The following is a 17,180-nucleotide window of genomic DNA, read 5'->3' as shown; positions in this document are numbered from 1 at the left end:
TCACCAAAATCGTGTAATTAGTTTTATATAGAATAGTTTCAAGTATTTCCGTGTTTATTAAGAAGCGCACTTACTGGGACCCCTATCCTTGTATCTTGACCAATAGCAGAGACTGAGAAAACCTCAGTAATCCAGTTTAGAACTGGTTATTAAGGAGCAGATAATAGAGGACGTATGGAGACATTAAATTTGTTTAATGATTGTTGAGTACACAGTACAAATATGATGCCATACATTCTGGCGTGATGGCACATGTATTTGTTTTATCTTTATCAAGTGAAAGGCAATGCTTTGAAGTGGCTTAGCCATATTGTCCTACATTAGACACTAAGAATTGAAGCTTTTATTCTAGACCGATTTCGATTACTAGTGTACACCCTGGGACATTGGCATTATGCGATGCTTCAGCGTTTTGCATAATTATGGATTTGGCAAACGATTCATCATGCCCTGCATAATTTACAGATTTTAACCTCCAAATTTTTTTTTCTAGCTCAAACGAATCAAAGGATACTAAAAATGCGCCTACATGTACTGATGTGCAGCAGAATGCACTTAACAAAAGTTGACTGTTCATCTTTCAGTTACCTATTTGTGTATTTGGGTGTTCAAGTAATACTATCAAGGTTGAAACCTTAGTCTAAATATTGTTAAAGCGTGTAAAAATGCCAAAATAATTAACTTCTACTATGACAAAATGTGCCACATTATGCTGCATAATTTCACTTTCTTGCTGCATAATTTAGTATCTCCTGCCACATAATTTGGTCCTCCTTTGCTGCATAATTCCAGTGGCACTGTGTATACCTAATTGTGAGAAATTGGGTTGTTGGTTGAGGGGCTGAGACCCTACTCAAGTAACAGGTTTGATACTTGTCAGGGTAAACCACAAAAATTCTTTAATTTAACCAGTGCCTAATCCTCTTGGAGCGTGGCACAAAAGCAGTCCGGCATCACTCCGACAATGTGTAAAGTATTTATGCATCACACCAACAGTAATAAAGTGAGACTACAACATAAATCCCAAACCATTTTGAAAAATAAACTGTGATTTGTTCAAAATGAATTTGATTCAACAATGACATTTGAACCTGAGATATTGACAGGAGCGGCTGAATCAGACACCAGTGGGAGTCCCATTTGCAAGGGCTCCCATTGATCTTGGTTTGATCCGTTCCTGTTGCAGCCACTAGGCCCTGCCACACGTGGCACAACGTTTTTATCGGCACAAGCGGGGTAACGATTGGTCGTAGGAAGTTTGTGGATTCCTGAGGGTTCCAGGATTCTCCATCACAGAAATGTAAGTGCATGATTTCAGGCAATGTCTGTGGATTGCAGAGCATTGAGGGTAAGAAAACAATGTGGGATCCATACAAGGCACACCACCATTGGATCCACTGGTTGTGTAGTTTTTATTAAAAAAATCAAATTCTGCTGTTGGTAGTGTCTCATGGGTGGCAGCTGAGCACTTCTCCAAATTCCATAGTTACTACCCCCAATCGCTGATGTAGTGCTTTTGGGCCTTTTGTATCATGGTCTCTTGGCCCTCCCACACAGGTCAGGTACTGTTCTTATCAGAAGACATGTGGGATTTCAGGATGGTAGGAAATTTGTGGCGTCCTGCAGCATCCAGAAGTTTTCTTCACAGAAATGAGGAAAATGTGTGTTTTTTAGTTGAAGTTTGAGGTTTGCAGTGCATTGTAGGTAAGAAAATGTTGTTGGATCAACACAAAGCACACCACCTTTGACTTCCCTGGAAATCTAATTTTCAGAACTGCCTGGGTCTGGTAGGTTTTTTCCAGGTGGCAGCCTACCCAAGCATAAAACGTGCAGCCGTTCACCGTTGCAAGTGGGACAATATTGGGGAGTTAGCCACACACTCCTGGCTCCGATGTGAGAACAACACTCAAAAGAATCAAATGTTCTCTTGCTTGCCATTGGGATGGTATTCTCTAGTCTGCAGAGCAGCAGGAAGACTGATGCTTTTTGAGTGAAGATGGGGGTCCATTATTTTATTTTAAAAATGTATTCCGGCCATGTTGTGGGCTTCTTTTCCCCCAAGGGCAAATTTCCTATCTGGGGAGGGGCAGATAGACAGGTTTGTCCCTTTTGGTGTGCGGGTGGAGTGTGGTCAATGGTAGAGTGCAACACCGCACCACTTACTTTAACCCCAACAGCAAGCTCCCTGGTGTCAGGTGGACTTTGTAAGCCCCCCCCCCTTTTTGTTTGTTTTGGTGCCATTTTGAATTTCCTGGTGTATAGTGGCCCTCTGGCCCTCCAGGGGCAAATTGAATGCAGGCTCCCTGCCTGCCCCTGGGGAGGCGACAGACTTTTGTCCAATTTGGGAGGGGCGTGGCTTGTGCCAGAGTGCAGCACCAGCACCACTCTCTTTTTCCCCAAACTCCCTAATGTTGGGTGCACTTTCTTCCTCCCTGGGCGGCAGATTCGTGGCACCCTCACCAGACAAACCTGCAATCTGCCCTCGGGGGCAGAAAGACACTATTGTCCATTCTAGGTGGGGGTATGGTCTAATGACAGAGTAGGCTGCATCCTTATTTGTTTTGGTGCCATTTTAAATTCCCTGATATGTAGTGGGCTGTCAGCTGGCTCCCAGGAGAAAATTGAAGGCAACCCCACTGGGAAGGGCAAAAAGTCTTGTGTGTCCCATTTTTTGGGGGCAAGTGTGGCCAATGCTAGAGTGCAACATCTGCCAAAGGCAAACTCCCTGGTGTCAGGTGAATATTGTAACACCCTGTCCCCCTGGAGAGGTGGGGGCAACTTTGTCTATTGGGGCAAACCTATCTGCCCCTGTAAGGGCAGAAAGACACTATTGCCCCTTATAAGGCAAGGGTATGGTTTGATGAAAGAGGAGGCTGCATCCTTCTTTGCTTTGGCCCCATTTTGAATTACCTGGCGTTTAGTGGCCTTTCTGCCCCACCAGGGGGAAATTGAAGGTAAACTCCCTGTCTGCCCCTGGGGGGCAGTAGAAAGATATGTTTCTCCCATTTAGGGAAGGGGTGTGGCCAGTGCCAAAGTGCAACAACCGCACCACTTTTGCCCCAAACACAAAATCCTGGGTGTCATGTGGACTTTTCATCCCCCTTCCCCTAGTGAGGCAGATTTGAGACCATCTCCATAATTTGGACAAACCTCCTATCTGCCTCCGGGGTGGTGCAGAGAGACACTTTTGACCCTTGTGGAGCAGGGGTTTGGCTCGATGCCAGGGAAGGTTGGCCCATCCTTTTGTTTGTTTTGGTGCCGTTTTGTCAACATTGTGTTGAGGGGGACTGATTGGGTGTGTAGAAAGTCTGTTAGGCTACGGGGTGAAGAGACCACGGGTCCATGCCTCTGGGGGGGGGGGAGTTGGTAACCAAAAGGAATTTCCTAATTGCCCCCTCCGGCAGTGCCAATGTGGGCAGCCTCCACCCTTATGTTTTTTTTAATGTCCCTGAGGACTAGAGGACTTTCTGCCCCCCCACCCCTTCCCAGGGCAGGATTGGGGCTATGTATACCAAGTCGCCCCATTACCCCCCCGCCCCCCCCCCCCCCATTCCCCCATCCCTACCCACCCCCAGTTGGGCAGAGGGGCAGAAGGGCTCTGTGTATTATTTGAGGGGGGGTGAGGACATGGCAATGTCCATGATGGGCATCCCCATCTCCTATATTTCTTTTATATAAATAAGCCCCCCTCTCTCTGGGGGTGGGGTGAGCAGATCAGGGTAACCAGTAATTACCGCCATCCACCCCTATGGGGGCAAAAAGGCTGATATTGTAAGGGAGTGGGGAAGCACAAGCCATTGCCAAAGGGCCACTGCTACAAAATCCCTGATGTCTAGTGGGTGGATCCCTGCTTGGGTATTGCTGTCCTATGGCAACACCCAAGAGGGGATCCACTGGGCAGATATCTCATTGGAAAGGGGAGATTCTCTTCTTTCCAATGGCATCTCTTCTGAAGCAATCCATGCTCCAGGGCTGAGAGATGCCCCACCGAGCAATGATGCAGTGTGGGTGAAAAGAGCCCATAGACTAGTTTTACTTTCACTTTACTGAAATGTGGTCTTCACACTGATTATCTTTGCAGTAGTGGGAAAAAAAACACCTAAGCTGCTCGGGAAGCTCTTACTGAGCAGCCCGAGGTTCAAATAGAATAAAGGAATCTCTCTGGATTACTGCAGAGAACCAAAGGGACCTTTATATATCTCCTCAGTGTCAACCAATTACTGACAGACGCACCCCATAGGTAGCGCATAGGCTGACCTCTAAGAGATTAATCTACTGTGTGCGTATGGTAAATGTAGGAAGGTGGATATCTGACTATATGGGTACCCCAACCTTTTGCCTTGTGTTTTGCTGGTTTTCGACTTAGTTGGCCTGGGATCCTGCTATTCAGGGCCCCAGGCTATCTGCTCTCTCTATAAAATGGACTCCATGTACTTTAGGTACATACCAAGTTGGATATTGGGTCACCTCTGGAAGCCCCTGAATAGTGTACCATAGGTACCCAGGGCACAGGTGCATCCAAGGCCTACCAGGGGCTGAAGCATGTATTATGCCACCCCTGGCTGGTCATCCAAACTGACACCACAGGCTGATCACTCCGCTTGGGTGAGGTGGTGTAATCACCCCTTACTTAGATATAGTATATCTATATCTACCTTATATATAGACACATAGTAACCTATAAGTCACTCCTATGGTAGGCCTCAACAATCCTGGAGGCAGAGTGCTTGGTTTTATGTTAGAGGGTGCTCTAGCATGAGCTGAGCCCTTCTGCAGCTTTCGGAACCATGTCCTTATAGCTGTTCTATGATATAGCCATACCATATACTCTTAAGTGCATTATAATCCTCGCAATCTGAAAGAAACAGGTTACTATTAGATTCCTTACCTTAGAATATCCCCAGGCGTCAGTCTGGATCCGGAAACTTTTGCGTAGCAGTACCCCTGCGCGTCGGTAGGCGTCGTCTGCAGGCGTCCCCTGCGGCTCCGCGTCGTCGGCGTCGTGCGCCGTGATGACGTCGCTGGAGTATATAGACGCCGCCTCCGCGCGCTGACGTCAGTTCTTCTTTTTTCCGCGCCAGTTAGCGCAGATCCGAAGAGCAGTACTCCGGTCTTTTGACCTAGTGTTTGTTTAACTTAATCTTCTACGGTGCCGGTAGGATGCCTGGGTTTAAGAGCTGCGACGAGTGCGACCGCATGATGTCGGTCACCGACCACCATCGACTCTGCCTCCGGTGTCTGGGCGCGGACCACGACGTGGAGTCCTGCGTCGACTGTCGGGCCTTGACTGGAAAAGCTAGGCGGGAGCGGTCCCGCAAGCTTCTCGAGCTCCGGGTGTCGGCCCCGCGTCGAGAGCGGTCCCGGTCCGGTCGGAGGTCGAGGGAGCGGTCGAGGGAACGATCGCGGAGCCGCCATGGGCGCTCCGGGAGTCGCCACCATTCCTCCGGCTCGTCAGGTAAGCACAGGAAGTCGGGGCGTCGCCATCGCACCCCCGACTCCCCCCGACGCCCGCGTGCTGCGGCCGGGGGCTCGGGTGACCCCACCCCCGCGGTCCCGCATGGGTCGCCGACGCCGTCTACCCCACACCCGTCGGTCCCTGGGGAAGGCGCGTCGCGTGAGGAGATCGAGGCCTTCCTCGTTGCTATGAGGGCGAGGTCTTCTCCGGCGGGGCCTTCGGCGCCTGCGGGCCCGTCGGTCCCGTCTGGGGGCCCGAGCGGTTCGGGTGCTCCTGCTCCGGCGCCGCCGGTGGCTCCGGCCCCGGCGCCGCTGGTTCCCTCTGGTTCGTCGCCGGCTGGTCTCCCGGCCTCTCCGGCGTCGGTTCCTGTGGGTCAACCCGTGGTACCGCCCCCGCGTGGTGCAGCGACTCCGCCGTCGGCTCCGGCCGGCGTCGGGTCACCTGCGCCGACGCCGCGCGGCGCCACCCCCCTTTCCTCCCCGACTCCGGACGCGGAGCCGGACCGGCGTCGATCGGCGCCGGATCCGACGCCGATGGGGCCCGTTGACCCCGATGTCTATATCGTCGACCCAGAATATGGGTATGACGAGGAGGAGTATGGAGAGGGTTGGGAGGGGTCTGAGGACCCTCTATCCCGTGCCTGCCAGTACGATGTGGACTGGGTAGGTGATCTGGGTGATGCCAGTGGCCTGGACGAGTCGCTCAACCCTGGGTTTGTCTCTCCGTCCCCTGTGGCGTCTGAGGCAGGTGCTGCCTATTCGGTGGTCCTGATGAGGGCTGCCAAGGCCTTACACCTTGAGCTCCCCGTCGCGAAGGTCAAACCGAATATTCTGACGGAAGTGTTTAAACCGCAGTCATGCCCCCAGGAGCCTCTGCTGCCGTTTAATGAGGCCCTGACGGATGTCCTTCTGGGCACCTGGTCCAGGCCCGCTTCTGGTGCGCCGGTTGACCGGAACGTTGCCAGGCGCCACCGTCCATGCTCGGACGACCCTGCCTTCCTATCCACCCATCCCTCCCCGGAGAGTCTGGTGATCCAGGCCTCCACTTCACAGTCAGCGTTCCCGTCGGCTCCGCCCGACCGGGAATCAAAGAGGTACGACCAATTTGGTAAAAAAGTATTTTCCTCTTTGAGCGCTGGACTGCGGTCTTGTAACACCGCGTGCCTCTTGGGTCGCTACACCCACTCCCTGTGGGATACGGTCGAAGAGTGTTTGCCGCAATGCCCCCAGGAAGTGCGGGACAAGCTCACCCGGGCCTTGGTTGAAGGCCGGGATGCGGCGCGGTACTCGATCCGTTGTGGTCTGGACACAACAGACTCACTGGGGCGGGCCATGTCCACTACGGTGGCGATTCGTCGCCATGCCTGGCTGAGATCTGCCAACTTCTCGCCAGACGTCCAAAATACGCTCATGGACATGCCATTTGATGGCAGTCGCCTGTTTGGTGACAAAGCGGACCACGCGCTGGAGCGCTTCAAGGACTCCAGGGTCACGGCCAAGTCCTTGGGTCTCTCGACCCAGCGCCAGCAGATGGGTTCGTTTCGGCCCTTTCGTGGCCAAGGGAGGGGAGGTCCCACACGTGCTGCCAGCCACGCGACGCAGAGCGCTCCCCAGCGCGGTGGCGCCCGTGGTTTCCGCCGTGGTGGCGGTAGAGGCCAGCGTCGTGGTCAGTCCACGCCCCCCTCCGCTGCTGCATCCAAGCCTTCCTAGTCCGAGCTTTCGGGCTCACGTGACGCCAGTGGGTGGCAGGGTTCGCCATCACCACTCCCGCTGGCGCGCGATAACATCGGACAGGTGGGTGCTGCAGCTTGTCCGAAGGGGCTATGCCCTCCCCTTCGAGTCCACTCCTCCAGCCATGCCACCGCAGAACCACCGTGTGTCGGGGGACCACTTGACACTTCTGCAGGAGGAAGTTACGGCCCTCTTGGCCAAGGGGGCCATCGAGCGCGTTCCTGGGCCAGAAGTAGGGTGTGGTTGCTACTCCCACTACTTTCTGGTACCCAAGAAGGACAAGGGAGGCCTGCGTCCTATCTTGGATCTACGGAACGTCAACGGCTTCCTCCGGAAGGAGAAGTTCAAGATGTTGACTTTGGCTCAGGTCTTGGCTGCTCTAGACCCACAAGACTGGATGGTAGCGTTGGACTTGCAGGATGCGTATTTTCACATCCCCGTCCTGCCGGCCCACCGGCGTTACCTGCGGTTCACGGTAGGCCACGAGCACTTTCAGTTTATCGTGCTCCCATTCGGCCTTACCAGCGCCCCACGGGTGTTCACGAAAGTGATGGCGGTGGTCGCAGCTCATCTGCGCCGGTTAGGGGTTTCAGTCTTCCCCTACCTCGACGACTGGCTGTTGAAGGCGGGCTCGCCCCGGACAGTCGTCCACCACCTTCAGATGACGGCAGACCTCCTGCACGAGCTGGGGTTTTCCATCAATGTGCCGAAATCACACCTGTGTCCCTCTCAAAAGCTCCTTTTCATCGGAGCGGTTCTCGACTCGGCGCAGTTTCGGGTTTATCCTCCGGAACGGCGGGTCCGGGATATTCAGGCTCTGATTCCCATCTTTCAGCCGTTATCCCGGGTTTCGGTCAGGTTGACGCTGCGGCTTCTGGGGCTGATGGCCTCCTGCATCCTTCTGGTGCATCACGCCCGATGGCGGATGCGGGCTCTGCAGTGGGACCTGAAGTTTCAGTGGGCCCAGCATCAGGGCAACCTATCCGACCATGTCCTGATCTCGGAGGGCACTGCGAGACAGTTGCAGTGGTGGCTTACGGACCGCGATTGGGTCAGGGGCAGATCCCTCTCCCTTCCCCAACCGGAGCACGTGGTTGTGACGGACGCGTCCCTCCAAGGCTGGGGTGGCCACTTGGGAGAGGCGGAGATCAGAGGCCTCTGGTCTCCGGCGGAGTCCCGGCTCCATATCAACATGTTGGAGCTGCGGGCGATTCGCCTAGCACTGAAGGCATTCCTCCCCTTTGTCAACGGGAGTGTAGTGCAGGTGTTCACGGACAACACCACCGCCATGTGGTACTGCAACAAACAGGGCGGTGTGGGGTCGTGGACCCTTTGCCAGGAGGCTCTGCGCCTCTGGCAATGGCTGGAACGTCAGGGCGTGACTCTGACGGTTCAACACCTGGCAGGTTCTCTGAACGCCAGGGCGGACGAACTCAGCCGTCGGTGCTCGGTGGATCACGAATGGCGTCTGAACTCGGATGTGGCGAGAGGCCTCTTTCAGCAATGGGGAGAGCCTTGGTTAGATCTATTCGCCACAGAAGAGAACGCGCAATGTCATCAGTTCTGCGCGTTGGAGTTTCCAAGACGGCACTCGCTCGGCGACGCCTTTCGGCGCGAGTGGAGTTGCGGTCTGTTGTACGCCTTTCCGCCTATACCACTTCTGCCCAGAGTGCTGAAGAAGATCAGGCGCGACCGGGCCCAAGTTATCCTTGTGGCTCCGGACTGGGCTCGAAGGTACTGGTATCCCGAGCTACTCAGCATGACAGTCGGTCCCTCGATCCGCCTGCCCCTTCAGGAGGACCTTCTGTCGCAGCAGCAGGGGACGGTCCTCCACCCGAACCTGTCCAGTCTCCACCTCCATGCGTGGAGATTGAGCGGCGACAGTTGAGGCCATTTGACTTGCCTCCTGAAGTCTGTGATGTCATTCTGGCAGCCAGGCGTCCCTCCACAAAGTCGGTATACGCCTGCCGGTGGAACAGATTTGTGGCATGGTGCACAGCAAAGGCTGTGGATCCCCTTTCTGCCCCTCTGTCTGAGGTTCTCCTCTTCCTCCTTTCCCTTGCCCAGCAGGGCTCTGCTCTGGGCACTATCAAGGGCTATCTTTCTGCCCTTTCCGCCTTCTTGAGGCTACCTGATCAGCCATCTTTGTTCAAGTCCCCTATTGTGTTAAGATTCTTAAAGGGCATCACGCACATGTATCCTCCAACTCCGTTCGTGATGCCTCAGTGGGACTTGAACCTGGTCTTGACTTTCCTGATGTGCGCTCCCTTTGAGCCCCTTCATTCCTGTCCTCTCCGTCTTCTAACCTTAAAGACGGCCTTCCTGGTAGCCATCACCTCTGCCAGGAGAGTGAGTGAGCTCCAGGCTCTTTCTATTCAACCTCCTTTCTTGTCTGTTCATCCTGATAAGGTGGTTCTTCGGACTAGACCTTCTTTCCTGCCCAAGGTAGTCTCTGCTTTTCACATTGGGCAGTCCATCACCTTGCCCTCCTTCTTCCCGCCTCCGCATCCTTCAAAGGATGAAGAGCGGCTCCATCGTCTGGACCCAAAACGTGCGCTTTCATTCTATATGGATCGCACACGCCAGTTCCGGGTGGATGACCAACTGTTTGTTGGCTACGTGGGTGAGAAGAAGGGAAGGGCGGTACAGAAACGGACCATCTCTCGGTGGGTCGTCCTGTGCATCAAAGCATGCTACTCTTTGGCTCGGAAGGAGCCTCCTGTTGGGCTGAGGGCCCATTCCACTCGGGCCACGGCGGCTACTACTGCCCTGGGCCGGGGAGTCCCTTTGCAGGACATTTGCCAGGCGGCCACGTGGGCCTCGCTGCACACCTTTGCGAGGCACTACTGCCTGGACAGTCAAGTCCGGAGGGATGGCTTCTTTGGCCGTTCGGTCCTCCAGGACTTTCTGGTGTAGGTTGTATTGGTTCGCAGACCCACCACCGGGGTTGGTATTGCTGGGGTATCTATTCTAAGGTAAGGAATCTAATACTAACCTGTTTCTTTCAGATGAACAAGTTACTTACCTTCGGTAACGATATATCTGTAAGAAACAGTAGTTAGTATTAGATTCCTTACCGCCCCGCCCATCCTCCCCGTTCTGCGAACTGATACCTAGGGTTAAGGACATCCCTTTCAGGGCCCTAGTTTCAAATGGCACCAGTGTTGGTTCTCACATGGCTCTGCGTGTTCTGGCGCGGAAAAGCTGTGTGCAAAGAACTGACGTCAGCGCGCGGAGGCGGCGTCTATATACTCCAGCGACGTCATCACGGCGCACGACGCCGACGACGCGGAGCCGCAGGGGACGCCTGCAGACGACGCCTACCGACGCGCAGGGGTACTGCTACGCAAAAGTTTCCGGATCCAGACTGACGCCTGGGGATATTCTAAGGTAAGGAATCTAATACTAACTACTGTTTCTTACAGATATATCGTTACCGAAGGTAAGTAACTTGTTCGTTAATGCTAACTTTGGTTTGGCTTTATCAAAACATGTCGTGTAAGGTGTCAAACGCTTTGGAATACTACCCCCGCCAATTCTGGCGGCGGGGGTAGCATTCCACCCTTCTAGAGGGAGAAGACATGTTCGTTACTGCTTTACCCTGTTAAAGTTAAACAAAGCTTCAGCATCACAAAATGGATGCTGCTGCCACAGACACGAGTCTGACCTCCTGCTGCTGGACGAAACTCCGGAAATGGAAGCCTGGACAATAGGTTTCCTGCCTTGGGAGGTGCTAGCACCTCCCCAGACAGGCTTTTAGTGTATTGGGGCAGGGAGGGCTGCAAAACGTGACACTGCCTGGGGCACACAAGGTGCTCCATGCATAGCCCAGTTCAAACCAGTTGCTGGTGCACTCCAGCCCTGCTCTGGCACGAAACTGGACAAAGAGAAAGGGGTGTAACCACCCCCGTCTCAGGGTCCCCCCATAGGAGGGACCTAGCAGGTAATCCAGCCCCTTAGATTAGTATAAAGATAGGAGCTGTGTCTAGAGACATTAGATTATCCTGGAACGAAACTCTGAAACGAAACTCTTGGACCTTAGACTTTCTATATCGACTAGAAGACGGAAGACATCTCCCTTGTGGTCCAGGAGTGACCACCCTGTTCAAACAGGCACCACCAGTAACTTGCCAGTTTGCTTTGTCGATGCTCCCGATGGAACCCGACGACTCAGCTACTTCGAACTGGACTTCCAGACTTCTTGGACTCCGATCCACATCCACAGCACAGCAGAGACCCATGGCGGACACGAGAGACGTGGGACCATACTCCCTGGACATCCTGCAAATGGCTAACTGCATCGACTCCTGAGGTAACTCGCAGTTGTGCATTGGGATACGAGAAGCCCCAGACCCGAGCACCATTTGCACCGAAGCTCAGCCCCACTCCCTCCACAAAAGCTGTGTGGGTCCTGCTCCTGCATTTCAGCTCGACACGTCTTCCCGGTTGCTAGCCCGTTGGCTAGTGAGCCCCCAGAAGGCTAACCTTTGAAATCATCTTGCTTTCCTGGTTGCTCCAGGCTTGCTCCAGCTTCCCTGCAAAGGAGAAGCTCCTCAGACCTTGCTGGTCTGACCTGAAGCTAATCTTCACTTCCTGCGTGGGTTGCGGTTGCCAAGGTTTGTTGGGTCCAATCCGGATACCGACACCGCAGTCAACTAGATCCTTCGTGGGCCAGCTCGAATCCAGCTCCTGGTCGATGCCTCCTGGTCCTCGTGGCTGCAGAGACAAGCTTCACCTCTTCACCTGTTTGCATCGCGACATCACCTGGTTCCATCCTGGTTCCTTCCTGGTCTCTGGCTAGTGACCCAGACTCTGTCCCCAGTTCTTCGATCCACCCTTGGATCCACCCGGACACTCTTCCTTCGGCCGCCTGCAGCACTTCTTTTGCGGGTCTCCATTGAAAGCATCGATGAAACCCGACACGAAAAGACACCTATGCACCCGGCTTCCCTGGGTGAGGTAACTCTAGTACTCCGGCGCTCCCGTGGTTATTGACTCTTCAAGTGTCCTAGTTAAAAGGGGTTTCACCGTAGTCCACCCGGAAGTGTCCTTAATCAGTAACTTTGTGACTTCTTCGTTCTCCATTGTAAGTCAATGGTAACTCGCGACTGAGTTTCCACACTGCACGCGTCTCCCGTGGGTCTCCTACTTCCTAACCTTTGGTTCTGTAGTATAGCCCCAGCGATTCCCCAGGCCCTAGGCTTATTCACTATTCCTGAAGTGGTTCTTATACCACTTACTTAGTATATGGTTTGTGAGGACCCTAGGGCAGAATTGTAATTGTGCAACTTATAGTATGCTTAATGAGTAACTTGTAACGTATCTCGAACTCTGACCTCATAAAGAGTGCAGAGGGGTTGTGTTAGTAATAAATGCATATATATTTGATATATACCTTGTGTGGTGTCCTTACATTAGGTATTCAAGGGATCATATATGGTAACACAGCTGGCTTCACATGCTCTCTGAAGTTTTATCCTAAGACTGCTGGTCCATGCTACCACTAGGATAGCTTGTCTATAAGGTTGACTTTACAACCACCATCAAGAAGGGTCGTTTAGACTGGTGCAAGGTGCCCACTAGAATAGTGGACATCATATGCCAGGCTAACTTCTCACAGTAAATAAAAAGTAACATAGTTGAATGGTTCTTTTGAGAGCCAGCATATTTTCTGTCTTGATTAGGTTGCATCATTTAACCTGCATTATTATTAAATAGGTACATGTAAAACTTACGATGATAGGAACCAACACAGATACTAGTAAGACATTACAGTGCGCAGAAAAAAATTAGCTGTAAACGATGCAGAACATACCGGATTCTAGTGATGTGGATACGGCTCGAGATTAGCGAAGTCATGAAACACGTGTTCCATTTACTCCAAAGTAATTTGCCGATTCATTCTAATTTTGAAAACAAGTATTGATCAAATCAATAGCTATGACTTTATTTATCAAAATATTTGATTCTGCCCATAGAGGACAAAGTGATTTAATAAGAAGAGTAGGAGCAAGTAATGTGGAAGAGAGCAGCGCTGCAGCAACTGTGGCAAATCAGGTGGCATAGATGGAGACCGTGGCTTTGTCTCCACAAGAAGCTAGTCAGACAGTTTCATGGAAGAAGCCTTGGTCCTATTGTTTTTGTGTGGGTGGCCGTTTAGTGCTACTTATTGTAAGACCAAATACGTTTTCAACTAAATTAATAATATTTTTCATGTCTACAGGCTACTCTAGAAGATGAGCTGAAAGAACTGCAGTATCGTCAGGAACATCTTGAAAGTAGTAATTGCAATTTAAATCGGCAACTTGAACGTGTACAGACTGAAAAAGAAGAACGGGAAAAAGAAGTTGTTTCGTATTCACGGGCTCTGGAGGTTTGTATACACAGACGTAATGCAAACTTTTGAAATATTTCTCTTTTCAGAGCAAATGCTGGTAAAGGATCTGCTGATGCTGAAGTTAAAAAAATGATTTATGAGTAATAGGAAGTACATCTCTTAAATGTTTAGGATAGTTTCAGCTGGCTTGGAGATGAATCCTTTAGAAATATTAACAAGCATTTGCAATGCAATAGGTCTCGCATTTGTGAGAGTTTGAGCTTTTGGCATTGTAAATGACAATGCCTTTTTTTGTATTGGTTTTTAAAACAGATAAATAAAAGGCATTGTCATGTACAATGCCAATAGCTCAAACTATCACAAATGTGAGACCGTTTGCTTTGGAAATGATGGTTGTCGTAAGCAACTCCACGTTGCCAGCGCCAGTAAAACCTCACCATAATTGTGACAGTGAAGGCAGGGTCATTCACATGCTCTGAAGAGGGAGGGCCATAAAGAAAAAGGGAAGTAGGGCGGGTCTTTCTTGTTTCACAGCAAGAAAGTGGAGGCATCATTAGCTGCTTCGTAGGACCAGGTGTTGAGAAGGGTTAATGCAAGCCAGCACATTTGCAGGGTGACTGACCCCTGTCCATTTTCCGGTGTGATTATTCTCTAACCTGTGTTTGGTGAGGGCAGCACGAGTAGCATTCTTTTTTAATGAATATAATTAAAATTAATAACTGCATGTGAGCAGTACTCGAACTGTTTGTTCTAATAAATTTACAACCATTAAAACTCAACTCACCTCAGAAATTATGCTGGCTGTTGAAATGTGGTTTAACGCACAGCAGTTGATTGTCCCCAGAGTAATGTTTGCATGTATGATATATACCAAGTGGTATTAACGTTGCAGCAGACCTCTAGCGTCAGTCAGCAAATACTAATGAAGCAATAAGTCATACGACCGCGGACTGCAGTCACCGGCGTGGCTTGGGCCCCAGGAATGTGGGTAGGCTGTCTTGTCTGTCGTGAGCGCCTGGCCACCACAGGGGCTTGCAGATGGGCTTAACATCCGTTGTTCGAACTAGGGTCAACCTGGCACAATGTTGCTCCCCACCTTCCACAATACTTCCTATAGCTGTCCCTCTCGCCTATCTAGAACCACTAGACATTGGGGCGGGTTAGATCATCACCACACAAATGAAACGTGTGGGCGCCATTATTTAGCATGTATATAAAAAATAAATAAACCAGCAGGACGCTACACAGAGCAGCGCTTTGGGCACCAGCACTCATTACTTTACAAATTAACCACTGCTGTGCCCCAGCAAGAATGCCACCAAGACCAATGTAAATCAAACTCCTGCGTAACACCAACACAGATCTCCGCTAAGAAGAGATGCATCTGGGATAGGCGCACCCCTTCAGTATGTTCTGTAATAGTCCTTTCACTAACAAACTTCCTTCCTAAGCCCGCACTGTTTCCACCATGTGATTAATGTGTGTGAATGAACATGCACACCACACCACAGCACACCACCGACCCCCTGCCCCTCCCCCCCCCTCCTCCCACCCCACCCGGGACGGCCATCTCTGTGGGGGTGGACGATACCTAGGTAGCAATCCTGCTCCCCACACCTACACAATGAAAAATAATCAAAATAAAGGGGAGAAAGCCACCCTGCTCCTTTAGCGTGTCCCTCTTTGTAATGAAATAATGGTGTCAGGGGTTTCCAGAGACACAAGGCTTTGAAAAGTGGTCACGTCGGGGCGGAGGGCTGTGGTAACAGGTCTCACTCAGTGACATAATGCTGGCCTCCCTGAGGTGCCCTGTGCCACCAGCTCAATGTGCGGCATTGGGCGCTACGGGGCAGAAGGGCTTTCAGGGTCATGAGTGCGGCTGCACAGAGGCTGGGTTTTGTTACTTTTTTTACGTGCCGCTGTCTCATAAGTAGCCCGTGAGGGGGGAAGAGGGCGAGGGTGGGGGGGGCTGAGAGTGGGAGACGCGAGCACCACATTGGAGACCGCTCGGTGCTCCTAGGTGGGCTCCCAAGGGGGGGGCAGTGCTGCGGCTCCGCCTCTGGCCTCTGCAGGGGAGAGCAGCCCCCCAGGCCCTGCCATCTTCCTCCCAGGCTGCTGTGGACGGCGCTGATCCCGGGACAGCAGCAGGCGCAACAGACATGTATGCACTGGCAGCACAGAGGGGGACCTGTCTGCGCAGAGTCTAGACTAGAATAGCCTTTTGGATTATTCTCTGCTTTTCCTGAAGGTAAAAATGCCTACGGGTGAGTGAGAGTGCAGACTATTTATTTCTGTGCGCCTCTGTGGACTAAGGATGCATCTTTGCACACTCAGTTCTGTTTAAAAGGTGCTGGGTGGACCCCTCTGGTTCAAATTGTTTTGTTTTATGTTTTTATAACTAATAAAGAATTTGAGCGCAGGACCCAGAAGATGCGATAACTAGGCACCGAAAATACGTTTCCTCTTTGGAGAATTAGTGCACGATCCACCCAAGGGTGGCTTTTGGTGGTGTTTGGAAATGTAAGTTCAGAGGGGACGAGGTGGCGCCTCTGGCTGGTTGTTTGGGTGCAGAACCTACTTTACAGATGTGTCACATACTCAACCTTGCACCGACGGGTCATCTGGAGTTCTACAGCCGCTTCCGGGCACATCCTTTCTGCAGACTCTCACCGTTCAGAGGTGCTAATTGCGCTTCTGGAGATAAAGATTTCCAGAGACGGCCGCACGTGCTTCATGTGTTGATTGCTATACACTGCGCTGTGGGGCAACCTTTGTGTGGTGGCTCCTGCTTGCAGGGCTCGAGCCTTGTTTTGTCTGGCATCGGTTAGACAACCTCTGTTGCGTTTCTAAAAAATGACGAGGCCACACACAAAAAACAAAAACGGCAGTGAAAGCGATCGCTATTAGAAACAAGGAGTAAAGAGCAATGGAAGCGCGGCAGCTGTGATGCGGGCACCACAATGTAATCGAGATGTGCACACTTGAGGGAGTGCTCGTTAAAAATGTAAACAAGTCAAGCGATCGCGAAACTGAAAGCGATCGCTTTCAGAAACATAGAAAGCCGCGAGTGGTGCCTGCCCGCGCGCGCGCCAAAGCCATATGGTTTCAATTATCGCGCCTGTGTCTGGGCACGATAATTGAAACCATATGGCAGGAATGCACGTAATAGACACCAATAGGCCATGAGTGGAGCAATGCGCCTGCATTTGGCCTATTGTATGCTAGCTGAAAAAAAAACACGCAGGCAAAGGCCAATAGCAAGCCACAAAAGTAAGAGTCCTTTTGTCCGGGGTCCAGTAATGGACCCTGGAATTGTGTGCGTGTACAATTCCAGGGTCCATTACTGAACCCCGGACAAAAGGACTCTCTTTGCGCGTGCACTGCTGCGCAGTGAATCGCTAGGCGCGAGACTTAAAAACAACTCCACCTAACATTTTGATATTGATAGTCCCTCACAATTAATTGGAAACCTGACACTAAATATTAGTGCAAGATGTCACTAATAATGCTTTTTTTATTACAGGAAAGTAATTATTATTATTAGTGACATCTTGCTATAATATTGAAAGTGTCAGGTTTCCAATTACTGAGGAAGATTGCGGAGTGATTGATGAAAAGAAAAAGACATACACTTTAAAAGTAATAATTTCTCCTTTTT

General features: G+C 51.5%; 1 protein-coding gene across 2 annotated transcripts in view; it reads left to right on the top strand.

Annotated features, from left to right (window-relative positions):
• SPDL1 (spindle apparatus coiled-coil protein 1) overlaps positions 1-17,180 on the top strand; it is a 424,110-nt gene that overhangs the window by 200,414 nt on the left and 206,516 nt on the right. For both annotated transcript variants that reach the window (XM_078653377.1, XM_078653378.1), the window contains exon 5: positions 13,409-13,558. In XM_078653377.1, coding sequence (XP_078509503.1) covers positions 13,409-13,558 — 150 coding nt within the window. The remainder of the gene's footprint in view (positions 1-13,408; positions 13,559-17,180) is intronic.

This window comes from Lissotriton helveticus, chromosome 7, assembly GCF_964261635.1.
Source record: "Lissotriton helveticus chromosome 7, aLisHel1.1, whole genome shotgun sequence".
Lineage (NCBI taxonomy): Eukaryota > Metazoa > Chordata > Amphibia > Caudata > Salamandridae > Lissotriton > Lissotriton helveticus.
The sequence above is the reverse complement of the archived record's forward strand: the minus strand, read 5'-3'. Positions and strand labels throughout refer to the sequence as shown.